Genomic DNA, 16,287 nt, shown 5'->3' with positions numbered 1-16,287 from the left:
TAATTCTGTGATTCTATAGTAGTATACAGTAATTCATTTAGTTTGGGAAGTGGGCAGTGGCAATGATTGGGGGCTGGGGATGGATGGGTAGGAGGAGGTTCTATTGAAAAAGAATAGCTCGGAGCAGCTCATCAAAAATAAACGGAAGAAATGAACGTGAACTAGTTCATTTTTTGGGACTGTGAACTTAGTTCAAAATTGTGAACTATGAACGTGAACTAGTTCATTTTAATCTGTGTGAACTGAACTTTGAGCTAGCTCTTGTGAAGTGTGAACTTGCACAACACTGGTGGTAGGTACCCACCATTCTGGGGATATGCAGACATATTCGCAGTACAAAAGCAGCCAGGATCTCTCTCTATAAATGGGTAGTATCATATAATGCTTACTGTTGCCTAGTTCTAAAGACACAGCTATCTATCTATCTATCTATCTATCTACCCCTCTATTCAGATTGATAACTGCACCAGCCAACATTTGTTAAGTCAAAAAGCTTTGAGTCATGTTCATACTGCCAAATGTGCTCCAGCGCAGACTATGACTCAGGATAAAGTAGGAGGGTGAGTTATGTGTTTTAAAAGAGAGAAGGAAAAAAAAAGAACGCTTCTCAAAAACACTCCACCTTCTGCGCTCCTCACCTCTCAGAAAGTCTACTCACCACCGGCTCCTTCTGATGACAGCACACAGTTGGAGGATACAGTGTGGGGGAGGAGTGGGCCGAGAAGCAATAAGCAGAATGTTTGCTATGTAAAACACTAGCAGACACTGAGGAAAAAAAAAAGATATAGCCTCGAGACATAAAACTGCATCACAAAACGGGAGGAGGGAGTGAGACTTTATATTTCCTAAAAAAAAAAAAAAAAAAACATTACAAAACAGTACTAGCCCAGTTGGTGGGCTGGCTTTTAAGAAACGTGAGCCACACAATCTGCATACATCTGCAGAAGGAAGTTGGCATATGGCTTAGGATAGACCTCAGTGAGTGATGTGCTTGTATGTGAACAGATTTAAATGGCCTGTAGGCTATATGCATGCATTTGTGCAATCAGCCCCATTCACATGAGCAAACCAGGCAGCCCAGGACAATTGTCTTTCATTACAAATGCAGTATACGCAATACGCAATATGCAATATACAATATATGTGTATGTTTATGTATATATCAGGATGTAATAGGGGTATATGTATATGTATGTATGCATTTCTGTGTGTGTGTGTGTGTCAGTGGGTGTGCAAGAGTGCAAGTGCATGCATATCAAATCATCACTCTGTAGGTGTAAGACACCAGGCTAAAACAGGACATCGTACCAAAGAATTTCCCCAATACTACATTTACATTTACATTTGACGCTTTTATTCAGAGCATGCAGCTTAAAATTAATGAACAAACGATGGCTGATGTGTGGATCAAACCTGCAACCTTTTGGTTATGAGACAGTCTCTCTAGCCCCTAGTGCAGTGATTCTCAACCTTTTTCATATTAAGGACCCCTTATTTAGTCCACATTAGAGCCACGGACCCCCATTTGATGAGATTTTCTCTCACAGACCCAAATCTGAGTATATTTTTATTGTTAGATATGATGTTGTCTAGAATTCCATGACTATCTGTATTGTAGGTAGATAGATAACAGTGGAACTATGATCAAAACAGTCATTCTTCTACATTCTCTAATTGTGTTAACTTCTTGTAAATTAAATAATGGTGAAGTTTAACAATTCATCAATTTGCTGGGGACCCCCTGGAACCCCCTCAAGGACCCCTGGTGGTCCCCAGACCCCACGTTGAGAACCACTGCCCTACTACCCCTTATACTAATATCCAATAAAAGAAAACGTGTATAGGCCTCTATGTTGGATATCAAAGCAAACTTGTTGTATGCGTTTTTCACACATGGAGGAATGTGAGATCCCTCTAACGGTGAATACTGGACTATCATTTTCGCCCACTGATCTAACAGTTTAAGTCTAGCCTCTGTTGTTCAACAAACATTGGATTGCTTATTTGCAGACAATACATTAATTTTAGCACTCGGAAATGATGTGAGCAGTGAAAAAACTGATCTCTACCAATGTGACAGAATAGTCTTGCATTTGGCTGTCTGGAACAGTAGATATTTTCAAATCTAGTCTGTACCACAATAAGTGCATGTTGTACAGAAGACCACAAGATCAGCTGTATTCTGTTTCCATATTTCCATTTTGGTAAATAGTCTGTTTATGCCTTAATTCAGCAACTTCATTCCACTTTGGGAGAGAGAAGAAGCCCTTCACTGCCTGCTGTGTAAAATGTAGGCCAGACATTAGACCGCTGTGTGGTCGCTGTTCAGGGTGCTGAAACTAGATCCGTGCCTGGAGACAATTACGCAGACCGACGTGAAACAATCTGCAATAACCCTATTGTTTTTAACGCTGTTGTTGATTACTGGTTAGTAGGGCCACATGAAGAAGCACTTGCGGGAGTGCTTGACACATTTGGGGATCTGTTAGCCTAGATTCCGCCTTGACATTTCTCCTCAGGTTGTGTTTTACATTTAGAGGATATAGCTCTCAGTTTGGTCTGAACAGAAATAATATGAAGCAATAGGGTTAGTTAGTAAAACATTAGTAATGTATGTATGGATAAGGAATTTGTCATACTTTTGCCTAAATTTGATCTTGTAGTTTTTATCTTTATAATGTAGAGCAAAGATCATAAAAAAATCACATCAGGGCGCATTCAGGATCAAAGTTCCCTCTAAGCTGACAGTTGATGAGCTACTTATAATAACTTATCACATTAACCAAATAATATCTTGTCAGTCATCAGTCATTGCTCCACTTTGTCCCCAGAAATGTAGTCTATTTATATAAGAACATTTTGAAATTTTGCTGGCAAATGATATTAAATGCAGGGACTTTGCTATAGCTCAGTGTTTAGTGAACTGACGCCTCTGTCTCTGGGTAATAGATGGTTGGTTGTAGCCTTTTGACCCGAGACTCATTGAGCACTTTGGACATTAAACCGGCAGGATGGTAGGACCAGGAACAACCAGCCTGGCAGGAATGGTGCAGCATCAGAAACTGAAGAGAGAGAGAGACAGAGAGAGAGAGAGAGAGAGAGTAGGATGGAGTGTGTGTGTGTGTGTGTGTGTGTGTGTGTGAGGGGGGTAATGGGGTGGGGGTGGGGGTGGTTAGGGTTAAATCATCATGGAGAGTGCTCGCCTATATTCTTCCAAATCTGCTCCACTGCACCTGCAGGCTTCCACCAGCAATAAGCCTCTATATGCCATAAAGGCAAATTCAGTTTGCAGTTCCCCCCTTCTTATAGGCTACCGCCCACTACACACACACACACACACACACACACACACACACGCATGCACACTCACGCACACGCGCACACGCACAAGAGGTGGGAGTGGGTGCTCGTGTACATAGCCGCTAGAAGACACATAGGATGGGAAAATCATGCGTGTCTGGCTCCGGGCGTTGATGCAGCTGCCGTTGCCGGATCCCGACCGGGCTGGGGGTGCAGGGTGGGTCTAGATCCCGACCGGAGCTATCTGGACCTCATGTCGATGTTATCAACCCTTCCGAGAAAGGCCGGGGCCGCGCGAGGAGTTGGCGCAGCTCTTTGAAGACATCCAGGCGAGAGACACTGGCTTGGTTTGCGTCGATGGAGGACAGAATCCACCGCTGACTCTTAGAATTAAGCCCAGGAATAACTTGGAAAAGGGGGGTAGGTTACTGAGGGACACCGCTAGGACCCACTCGTTTTCTTTATTTTTTTTAACGCACCGGAGAGGGGGAAAGATCACCTTTGCATTAGTAATCAGGATAGGACCCCCTCCTCAGCAGCCGGACCGCGGTTGGACCCAGCAGCAGCGGCGGCGGCGGGCGGGCGGCAGCGGCAGCATCCGACCGGCGGAGATTTTTTTTTGGATGGAGAGGACGCAGTGAGGGGCTGAGAGAGCCGCGTTGCCGTGTGTAGGGGTGGGGGGGACGGAGACGGGAGACGAAGACGGAGACGGAGACGGAGGGAGACCGGGCAGTTTGAAAGGGACGGGGAGCCAGGAGCGGTGCGGCGGCTCCATGAGCGGCTCCTGCCGGGACAGAGCGCCCAGAGCCCAGCCGGAGCGTCTCCACCGCCGCGGGTAGAACCGGGCACCAGGACGGCGGCCAGTTTGGAAGTTTTGATGCATATGATCACAACCACCATGATTTTTATGATTCTTGGTGCTTCAGTTGTAATGGTAAGACATCATCATCCACCTCAGCCCTACCGGGGTTTTTCTTTGTATCCTCATTTACTAAATTGAGGCCAATGTTTAAAGAAATTCTTACAAACGTGCCATAAATCCTACAACACATCTGTTTTTTTGTGGGGAACTACCTTGCAGCAGGCCTATCAGTGACATGTGGAAGTAGGTTAGCCTACCTATAATTACCTGCTGTCATAAATAAATAATCTAAGTCCGTTTCGATGCAAGAGTTTCCCCCCTTAGAATCGGGAGGATTTGCCAAGGCTATTTTCTTTTCTTCATTATTGTTATGATAATTGTTATTTCTCGTTATAATAAAGAGCATTTGCTGTCTGTAGGAGTAGCCTAGCCTATTGCCTGACATGTCCCAGCTGACTGGAATGGTTCTTTGCAGGCGATAGCCTGTTTAATGGACATGAACGCACTACTGGATCGCTTTCACAACTACATCTTACCGCATCTACGAGGGGAAGACCGCGTCTGTCACTGCAACTGTGGAAGGTAAATGCCATCATCCTCTCATACAATATTCGGGGTGGACGTGGTGTTGTGTGTTATTTTGCCCGTCAATTCTTAATTGCTGAAGAGGCCTAGAAGATTTCTGGCGGTGAAGCCTCGCAAAGCCGCGCTGATATAAGCCTCTCCGTCTTCTCAAATACCGGATAACGCTTGTCCTCCGTGATTTTATTCGTGTTGTCTGCTTAGAACGTTTAGCTCGTTTACACATCGTGTCGGTGTTTTTCGGGGCTACTGGGGTTTCGGTTTTGCTGCATACGAAGGTGTGTTGGAGCCATAAATAGGTAATGAATTATGAGCAATATAGGGCCGTTCAAAAACAATCTGAGCATCAAGTGCGTTTTGCGTTTTCCACAGGCCTGCATGTTGTCAATGGCAATATGAGCCTGCCGAGCCAATTGTGAACATATGACTATGGGAGTGAAGTGGCCGTGGCTTAAGGACTGCTGTGGGGTGACAGTATGGGCTGCTGACCAGGCTGCCTGCTGTTTGCTCTCACAATGACAGCTCGTATTCCTCTATGGCAGCTTGTAGCTTCTACCAGGTTTAAGAGGAGGGGGGAACAGCAGCAAGACCTTCATTAACATTTTCAACCAGAATTCATCAGTGCTGTCATGCATTTCCATCAGCAACAGGGATCTAAGTAGGATTAGGCTGTATGTGCAAAAGTGTGGATGAGCACAAAGTGGGCCTCTGCTGGTCTGATGGGTGTTTTCTGCTCTTTCCCAAGGCTATGGCAACAGTGTTGGACTAGGATTTAGATCCACACCTACACTCCCCTATGATATTAGAGCCTGAATGGCCCATGTAGGCAACCTAGTTGTGCTCTGAGCCATCAGATCAGATGAGTAACTTTAGGCAGGGATTCGTCACTATTCATCAGTGCATAAGTTGAACAGACGCACAGTAAAACCTATAGTGTTCATACTGCAGTGGGGGGGGGGGGGTATCCTGGCTGTTCATTAGCAGCATTAAGAGGCCGGCTCCACAGTGTTTTTAAGAGGCTGTAGATCCAGAAATGGGTCATCATCAGGTGCTGGTAGATTACACTTGACATGGAGGAATAATCGGACCCAGGCTCTGGAAAAGGCCTGTCTCCCACATTAAGGGTTTAGCCCATGGTGGGATATAGACAAATCAAGACAGTTCTCAAGCAACGGCATTTTCAGAGAAGAAGATTTGGGATGAGATGATGCATAACTTGGAATATTATAACTTATTTCATTTCCCCCCCTACAAGTACCTGTGGATGCATAGGGATTGTTCAAATACTGGAACTGGACAATCTCCGTGGCCAAACCTCTGCCCAAGCCGTCTGTTTTCAGGCTGCTGTGGCCACACATTGTCTTTCACTGACCTGGAAAGGCTCCTGAATGAGAGTCAGTCATCTGTTTCTACATAAACAGCATAAAGCACCTGAGCTCGGGCTCCGCTACGCCTGGCCCTTCCTTCTGTCCGTGTGGTGTGGAGGTGTCGTGACGCCTAATCACACTTGAGGAGAAAGCCACTGTCATTTCATCTGGTAGTCTGTGTGCTTGGATTTGGGTGTTGTAGCTTCTCTGAGAGGAAAACTAGGTGTGGATTGTATGTGTGGCTGTGTTGTAGGGTTGCAGGTGGGTAGAGAAGACCGCACAGTTGTCAGTGGGTTGGTCCTTAGTGCAGGCAGCGCCCAGTAGCCTACTGCTAACGTGCCCCTGAGCAAAGGCATGGAACCCCTATATGCTTACCAGCTGGGAATAGAATGATATACTGGTTTGCTCATGTATTCCATACAAGTATGCGATTCTTAATATTAACCTGGGTTTCAATGGGGAGTTTTAGTGTTGCATGATGGTCTAAATGTTTCAGAGGCTTTTCCACTCTGACAAGAATACAATTCTTGGGGAACATTTTAATTTAAAAACTAATACTTTCTGCACTGCACTTCCCAGAGATCACCTGTCCATCAGACAGTGTGGGCGGTCCTGTGACTTTTCCTTTTCTGTTGATGCAGTTTGAGTTTTTCTTTTCTTTGTCTGTTCAGCCATGGTGGCTATCACTGCTCATGCGAACTACCCAGTTCTTCTTCTTCTATTTATTCCAAACAACCCAGAAATCACTTCCTGTACAGCAGAGGATTTTTCTCAGGAAAGAGCTACCAGACACCGGTTGTTTAGAACAGCAAATGTAAAAGCTTTCATGAACTGGATATAGGTTGGATCACTGTTGTGTTACAGCAATCAGAGAGTAGCAAAACAGGCATTTATTTATATGAAAATGTCACAGATTATTAGTATAATGCCTACCTGCACCCCAACCAGAGGACAAAAAGAGAATTCCCATAGCGGGATGAATGAAGTATATCAAAATCAAAAAGAAAATGGTCAAATTTGATGTTGAATATCAGCACAAAGTATTGGCTATCAGTAGCTCTAATCCAAAAACTATTGCTACTGGCCTTCAAAACCCATATCAGTCAAATGCTATTATCAGCCCTCTCCAGTGACGGGGATTGAACATAAGCCAACAGCATGCCTTCACCTGTCTTACACTGTAATGTGCCAAAGTGTGTCACTTTACAGCTATATATACACTTCCACCACTTTCTTCTATAAACTTCCAGTGTGTTGTGCTGTGATACTAGCTTCATATCAACTGGTGGTGTCTCTTTAACAAGACAGAGGTCGCTTGGTGGAATGTAGTCAGTGTTGAATAATGTGGCATGATGAATGTTAGTAGCTGGATGATTGTTGATCAGTGGTTTACTACAAAAATAAATTCCCATGTAAGACTTTGTTTTGGTAAAAATCTACTAACATCGACTTAATATTTCACTATTTTTTGCCTAAATTCCTCTATTTATGTGTGATCTGAACACCTAGTTGGTAGCAGTCATGCACCCTGTGGATTAATGGAACAATTATTCAAATTACATTGCATATTTAGTCCGTACATGTCTTTGGTTCTAAATTAGGAGTTTCATTCCAAAATTAGATATCACATTCGACTAACAGAAGCCTCCTTTGACAAAATAATTGCTGATATTAAAGTAAAATTCACTGTACCCAGTAATATTATTATAGTTATTAGATAACTTGAGACCTATACTTACACACTTGGTACATTTTAGATCATGTATTTATCTTTGTAAACTTTTATTTAGTGTACAAGATATAGTTGGATTCAAACTGGTGACGTTCCAGTCACAAGCCTGCTTCCTGCCTTTAGACCAGTGTTCTGAAAGTGGGGTCCAGGGACACCCAGGGGTGCTTGAAGGGGTTTCAGGGGCTTTCCAACAAAATGAGGAATAGTTGAATTTCACTAGAATTTAGGATTGTCTAGAAATTATCCCAATTAGAGGATGTGTATGAATGACTATTCTCATCATGGGTTTCACTCTCACCACAATTATCTCCCCAGACAGTTCTGCAATTCAATAGTAAATCAACATCTAAAATCCTGGGACTAAATCTTATCCAATGAGGCTCCATGGCCCTAATGTGTGTTTTTAGAGGATCCATTACATGAAAATGTTTGAGAACCCCTGTTTTAAGCTATGTTTACTTGTGTTTTTAATATATCTAAGCAATGCACATTTGTACCGTTGCCTTTCCACAATAGGTATGCAGTGTTTTGCACCGAAAGTGTAAGTTCAAGAGTAAATTGAGGGGCTTGTCCAGGTGGAGTAAATTGATCTAGACTTTTTCATATATACATCTAACCCTCCGCTCGCCCTCCCCTGTCCGGTTTCCCCCCTAGACATCATGTCCACTATGTGATCCCGTACGACGGCGACCATTCCTTGGTGGACTCGTCGGAGAACTACTTTGTGAGCGACAGCGTGACCAAGCAGGAGATGGACCTGATGCTGGGGCTTCTGCTGGGCTTCTGCATCAGCTGGCTGCTGCTGTGGCTGGATGGAGTGCTACACTGCGCCGTCCGGGCCTGGAGGGCCAGCCGATACTACGGTAAGCCGGCAGACACACGTGAACACAAGACGTCAGCAGCACATTTACCACAAATCTCTCTCCGTTCGTTCTAGTGCTACCTGTCGTTTTCCAGTCACCTACCTGGAGACGATGCCTAGCTGTATCTCTGCTAAAGCCTCGGACTTTAAGTTTATGTTTTACCACATGTGGTTCCTATTCAATAAACATGAAGAAACAGTTGAAATGTGACTTAAAAGAACTGCTAGAATAGAATGAAAGGTGTTGTTTAAGCAATAACATATGAGAGGGGAGTGCTATATTGTGGTTATTGGCCAGTAACGCCCTCTTGAGTATCTTATGGTTTTATATATAACATTTTTACAATAGTATCAAACATTAAACCAAGATACAAGCTTTGAGTGTTCATTTAATAATTGTATTTTGGCCTACTGGCAATAAAAAAATTAGTTCCCATTTCTATGCAATAAACATCCTTGCTTACATGGAACAGAGTGAATAAATTAAATGTAAACCAGGCGGTGTGATACATACTTACAAGGTACAAGTGTGTACATTCGGTTATAATCACTCGCGAAACGCATCTCAGCCAATCACAATGTGTGGTCGCAAACAAATGCTGTGTAATTCTGTGTTATAACGTTAAGCGTAAAATAGATTAAGGCTTTATAAAATGTTAAATGAATATGTGAACATGATCTGTTTATCACCAAGCACTAAACTGTACAGCTAAAACTGATTGTGACTGCTTGGAGATACAGTCCTTCTCAATGTAGCTGAAGAACACTGCCCTATTTTCAGATTCCCCAGTATCAGATTGTATATTGAAATGTCTTTTTAGCAGAAAGCTTTGATGCAGAAATTTTTATATGTGTATTTTAAATAGAAGTCCTAATAATCCACTCAGTAAGCATGTATCTGCCTGTATTAGCGCTTGCCAGGTTAACGCAGCAGTTGGTGGAACTCTGGTAAATGACCTTCCCCCCATTGCTTGGCCCATTTCTGGCTCTTCTCGCCTGATTTTTTTTCCCTCAGTTTACTGCGACCTCTAGGAAAATCGCAGCCAAAAACCTTCCAACTGTGTGATGATTCATAGGTATTAGTCCAGATAAAACACAATATGAAGTGCTGTCTGGAGAGCCTTAAATACCGTGAGCATTATTTCACTGATAATCCTTTTTGCTTTTGTTTTCAGCAAACAGAAGGAACAATCATAAAGTGTAATTTTTATAAGCAGCAGCTATCACAAATTGTAATAATTGTGTTCTTAACATATTCAACTCTTTAATTATGGGAAATTGATTAAAAAAATTGCACAAGAAAAATCTACTTTTTGAGAACTGTGATTATATTGAATCTAAAAAATAGAAGTGAAATTGTAGCGTTGAGTCTGATAGTGGAACTGACATTTGTGAGTCTGTCAGCAGACTGGATCAAATAATATTAAATGTTTTGTGACATACTAGCCTGTATTTCAAGCCACAACTGATACAACACCAAAGCTCAGTATCAACATTATGCTAAGACAAGATAAAACTTTAATGATCTCTGTGGGGGAATTGGGTCGTTGCAGCAGCAAAACTGTAAAAGGATATAGCAAAGAAAAACAGAATATTAAGAGAGAATAGAGCTAATGGAGGCCATATGCAAACATATGCAACTGACAATTACCTCACCAAAACATGTTAAGTAGAAATGTATGAATAAAAAGAATGAGAAAAAGTAAGGATTAGTGTGTTACAGATTGGAGTTTTAGTTCTACAAACATGGAGGCAGAAATAGGCTAATCTTGTTGATTGAGTTAAACCTCAATGGATAAAAAAAAAATTCAGAGTGCAAGTTAGCCAAGTGGCAAACTTGAACGGAAAAGAAGGAACTGGTCAAAATATTACAAAAATAAACGTCAATGATTTTTTGTTTTCTTTCATTCATAACTATGGCATTTATGATGTTGGAAGGTCAGCGGCTAGCTAACTAGCTTACCTAGATAACTATAGGCTAGTTGGCTAGTTTGAACCGGTTTGAACTTGGAAGGTCAGCTAGGCTAACTAGCTAACCTAGTTAGTCTTTGTACAGCTAGATTGCATTTTTTTCAGTTAGTAGCAGAGCACTAGGTTTCATAATATTAGCTTCCTCCTCTCTTACCCCTTACCTTTTTACTGGGCCTTTTTACTGGGTTTTACGGTCTAATGTTAGGCCTTATTAGTCAGAAAAACTGTGGTTCTTTGGTTCCACCCATTGAGGTTTAAATTAAAAAATTTTGGAAAACAGTGTATCTTTAGTGACTACCTCATTGTGTACCAGTAGGCGTAAATAAAAATTCCAACAAATACCATTACTGATTTTTGAACAATCCCGCCCCTCCGCCTCTTCCATCAAATAAAGCTGCCTTTCTCTCCCTGACTGATATCCCATTGGTTTACACTTTCCCTCCCCATGTTATGTCTCGCCGCAATATCATGTTTCAACAGGAAATACATCACATTAAGGAAGCAAGATGCTCTCAAAATGCCATTTCAATGTGACTTTAACTCAACCGATATTAGCCTATTTCAGCAGCTCTGCCTCCCAGAAATGTTTGTGTAACTAAAACTCTGATCTGCTACAGCATGATGAGGGTGAGCAAAATAACAGCACTAAAACTTACTGAGGCAAAGAAAGACTGTAGAATATGTACCATATGAAAATATACCAGAAATAAGTGGAACAAATACAAAAATATCAGTATATAACAATGAGAAGGATATATGAAGAAAACAGATATGTTCATTTCCAGCACATACACATGATGTGCAAAATGTGCGTTGCATTCACATTAATAGGTCTACAGAAGCCATAGATATGTACAGAAAGTGTACATGTGTGTAGATAAAAATAAACACCTTGTCAATGTATTGACTTTACAGAGGCAGATAACACACTGTAGGTACAGAATGTGCACATTTAGATATGTGCAGTTCTAGCCGCCCGTTTTAATAACATGATACTGTACCATGTGTTTAAATCCCACTTCATGTAATAGCGCTGCCGCTTAATTTCCTGTCTCCTGTCACTGCTGAAATATCGGTTTCATTCCTTCCGCCGTCTCCTCTTGTCTCAAAAAGACGGATGAAGGATGGATGTTGCTTTAATGAAAGAAAAATCTGGCTGATTTAATAAAACAGAACAAGTGGTTTACAGTTAGCCGATATTGTCTATGTGAAAGTGTCAGAAGACCTTCTTTGTCCACTCACCTTCTTCTGTCATATCAGAATATGTATACATGTATGTATAATATGTATAATATGTATGTATACATGTTGAATCTAGAATTAGACCAATATATCAGTTTGGTGATACATATCAGATATAAGCCAGTCAGTGTTATCCACATCTGATATGATGGATATGATGCAGTTTGATTATTATCCTGGGTTTCAATGGAGAGTTTTAGTGTCCATGGTGGTCCAAATGCTGTTTCAGAGGCTTTTCCACCCTGACAAGAATACAATTCTGAGGGGAAACACTGAATACTTTTTTGGCTTTTTTTCCGCATGAAAATGGTATTGAATATCAGCGCAAAATAGCGGCAGAAATATCGGCATCAGTATCGGCCTTCATAAACCCCATATTGGTCAAACCCTTGTTGAGTATTCCGTCGGCGTCAGCTCGCTGCTGTACGGCACTCAATGTCAGAACGGGCCTGTGTTGTGGAGGTGGCCTGGATCCTCCGCTTTAAGAATAATGCTAAACTAGGTGATGTGTGACCTGGATATATTTTGGCCCGCCATGGAAAAAGCTCCACAGGCAGAAAGGGCATGGTATCAAAGAATAGAAGGATTCATTCTTCACTAAATCAGTAGAAATCAAACCATGGAAACACATGGAATGAAGGGAAAATGCACAAATTTGGGGTTTTAAGATGGTAAATGCCTCTTCATTTGGTCAGTGTGTGAGCTGATGCTGGTAGATTCAGGTCCATGCTTTGCACATAGGTGTGGAAAAACTCATTTTGCAGCAGCGAGCGAGGCGATGGGGTTTTCTCCAGCGCATTAGCACACTGTGCAACAATACATCAACATAAAAACCACCCAGAGAGGGAACATCCATATTCATTAGCACCAGTTATAGAGTGGGGGGATATAGGCTTCTTCTTTTTGTACTGGGAGGGGAATGCCCCACTCCGCTGGTGTGTGTGTGTGTGCGTGTGTGTGTATGTGTGTCGGCCGGCCGTGACGTTGATGCTAGGTCAGACTCGTTTAGCCTCCCCGAGATGAGGAGTGAAGGTGAGGCTGACAGAGTGGGGAGGAGGGGGGGTGAAGGAGGAGGAGGTGGGGGGGTAGGGTGGAGATACTGTCACATCCCCACCCCCACCTACACACACACACTAGCTCTCTCCTCCAGAGCTATAAATAGAATGAGAGAGAGCAGCTGGAATAGCGAGTGAGGGAGAAACACACACACACACATTGCATGGAGATGCGCATTGATTCCCATTGCCTTTTTTTTTTTTCCCTTCCTTCCTAATTCCATCTATAGCTCCTCCCTCTCCCCCGCCCTGTTCAGTTATTGAATCTACTCCTGGCCATTTCCTTTACAATGCATCCTTCTGCATCCTCCCCCCCCCCTCCCCCCCTTCCCCTCCTCCCCTTATGGTTGATTTGACATGAATATCTGATTTATTCACCCTTGCGCCGGAGTGTCTTTTGCAAAGACACCTGGGGAAAAGAGAAATAGAAAAAACAATATAAAACAAAACAAAAAAGAAAAATGATGACTTGGCATTCACCATTTACCCCCCCCCCTTCCCCGCCCTTCCCTTCCCTTCAAAAGAGCTTTTACAATTGTGTCTTCACATCCCCCACACCCCCCTTCCAATTTTTCCGCATTGCATTATCATTTTGATTTTTCTCCAGACTTCCATCTCCATCTCTCTCCATCCTTTTATTCAAATGAGAGAAACCTGTCTTGGTTGCCTCTTTTCCTTTGGATACCCTTCAGAACAGTCCTTGTGGATTGCACACCCATTCACGGCTATAAATAACTCACCCCCCCCCCCCCCCCCCATCCTCCAGCAGGGCCATTTGCTACTGGGTTTGCTGTCTGGGGCTCTCCCCTCTCTCTCTCTCTTTCTCTCCGGTCTCAGCGGACCTCGCTCCGCCTCGCCGGCTCCAGCTTATAGCCTGACAAGCACAAATCCATGCTCCGCCATTCCTCCACCTCGCATTCATGAAATCCCAGTTCATTTCAGTCCAGTCACCGATTTGCGGCGGGTCGGCCTCTTATACCGTGACGCTCGGAACAAACACACACACAGAGACGGTGGTTGATTGGTCGAAGACAGAATGGTGCGCTTGGCAAGTGAGCGGCGTTGCTTATTGCACTCTATAAAATGGGGATTTGGTCGGTGTCCATTGTGAAAACCTTTTGTGGTAGAGAAATATAGCCATGACACCGGCATCGATGGCATATGTGCAATGTCCCAAACACAAGTGTGGAGAATCAAGGGCACACCACGCACTTGAAGAGATTGATGCCATTTTCCTTTTCTCATTCAATATTTCAACGCTCCAATCTTTTATCCGGTTTCTGTCATTCTGCCCTCACTGTAAAAACGCTCACCCCTACTTCCCGGAATTAAAAGTTGTTAAAACTATGATTAAGCTGGCGGCTGGACGACATGTTAAAGATATAGACCGGCTTTCCCCAGGGTTGAGGTCTCTGTGGAGCTCATAAGTCACCTTTACGCCGCAGACCTCATGCATGGATTTCACCGGTGGGTCATTTTTTGGCTCAACTGCCGCATCGTTTGAAAGTAACAGGCAAAATATTGGGCAGAAACTATTTCAAATGATTGTTAGGTGCTGAATTTGAGATGCATGAGAATAAAGCAGTCCGGCCTCCAAGTCTGAGTCCCTGCACTGATGATGCCTGATCTAGTTTATAATATTCACCAGGGTTTGACCAATGAGTTTTTGAAGGCCGACTGATACCGATATTTCTGGATTGAAGCTGCTGATAGACAATATTTTGTGCTGCTATTCAATATCTTTGAATTTGACCATTTCCATGCCATAAAATGCCAAAAATGTATTCAGTGTTTCCTCCAGAATTTTATTCTCATCAGGGTGGAAAAGCCTTTGAAACAGCATTTTTAGACCATCATGGGACACTAAAACTCCCTTGAAACCCAGACTACTTGTGTGGAATCTGATCAAACTGTCTCATTTGTATCTATTCAGGTTAAGGGCTTCCCATAGACAGACAATGTAGTATTGATCAATTTTACAGTAAATATGTAATCAATCAAACTGCATCATATCCATCATATCAGAGGCGGACGACACTGATTGGCTGATATCAGATATTTACAGCTCGATACATCACCCAACTGATATATCGTCCTGACCCTGATATTGCCCCCTCTTACCCCTCTGTTGCTTCTTGTTCCCCCCCCCTCAGATACCCCCTCCTGGTCGTGGCTGCCCCAGTTCTGCAACCTTCGAGACCTCCGTCGCCGGGCCCAGCTCCGACAGCTGGAGGACTCCAGCGGCAACATGGTCCACATCAAGCAGAAGCTCTACCACAACGGCCACCCCAGTCCCCGCCACCTCTGACTCTAAAAAAAAAAACCAACAACAAAAAACCAACACTACATTCCCCCCCCCCCCCCATCCAAACCCCTTCTCCTCCCCTCTCTAAACACCCCCCCCCCCCCCCCATGGCCAACTGCTGCCTCAGAGACCCTGGAAAACTGCCCTCCCACTTGTTCATAACGTGGCCCCCCCCTTAAACCCCCCCACCCCTACCAAATGGCGGGATTTTCTTACAACAACCCCCCCCCCCCCCCCCCCCCCCCCCCGGTGCCCATCAGCACCGAAACAACCGGAAACTCCAAAAAAATGGAGGAAGATGATGATTATTTGTTTGCCACTGAAATCTTGTCTTATGTCCATGTCCACCAGTGTGGGGGAGGAGGGAGAAGAAAAAAAAAAAAACATTTTTAAGGGTGTTTTTTCTGTATAGAGACATTTTCTGTGTTCATTGTTAAAAACTTGGCATGCTCTTTTAGAACAGGGTAAGATGTGGGCAGTGTATGGAATGGGGCGGTTAAGACCGGGGTGTCACGACTATTTTTTTTCTCTATCAGGGGGGTGGGGGGACTTTGTTTGGGGCGGGGAGGGGGCGAACGACAGGGGGGGGGGGGGGGGTCAACATTTTTTGTGATGAAACGGTTAGACTGCTGCTTCTGTACATAGTTATAAATACGGGGCAAGTGGGATTTAAGTCTTCAAAGGGGGGGCGTGTGTGTGTGGGGGGGGGGGGATTTTTGTGTGAGTCGTTTATCAGTAGAAAACCCGATGACGGGCTGTGTGGGGGAGATAGTGGAAATGCGACGGGAGAGACGAGTCTGTTTGAAAACTGGATGTGAAACCATGTGATTTCAGCTAAAAACACGGATTAATTAGCTTTGTTACTTAGTGAATTAAATGAATGTATTAATTTTTTCCTGTAAATATGTGAGGGGGAGGGGAGTGTGTCTGTGCTTGCGGTCTGGGTTCTCTCTGCTGTATTATCCTTGTTTGTTGAGACGCGGGAGGAGACATTTATGCCAGCCAAGAT

At 43.5% G+C, this 16,287-nt stretch overlaps 1 protein-coding gene across 1 annotated transcript; it reads left to right on the top strand.

Moving 5' to 3' along the window:
• Positions 1-4,177: 4,177 nt before the first annotated feature.
• tmem240a (transmembrane protein 240a) lies at positions 4,178-15,291 on the top strand. The gene is made up of 4 exons (XM_071916719.2): positions 4,178-4,234; positions 4,638-4,744; positions 8,498-8,706; positions 15,127-15,291. Exons 1-4 carry the CDS (start codon positions 4,178-4,180, stop codon positions 15,279-15,281), a joined length of 528 nt encoding a protein of 175 aa, XP_071772820.1. The 3' UTR covers positions 15,282-15,291.
• Positions 15,292-16,287: the final 996 nt, after the last annotated feature.

This window comes from Centroberyx gerrardi, chromosome 14, assembly GCF_048128805.1.
Source record: "Centroberyx gerrardi isolate f3 chromosome 14, fCenGer3.hap1.cur.20231027, whole genome shotgun sequence".
In the NCBI taxonomy this organism is placed as follows: domain Eukaryota; kingdom Metazoa; phylum Chordata; class Actinopteri; order Beryciformes; family Berycidae; genus Centroberyx; species Centroberyx gerrardi.
The sequence above is the reverse complement of the archived record's forward strand: the minus strand, read 5'-3'. Positions and strand labels throughout refer to the sequence as shown.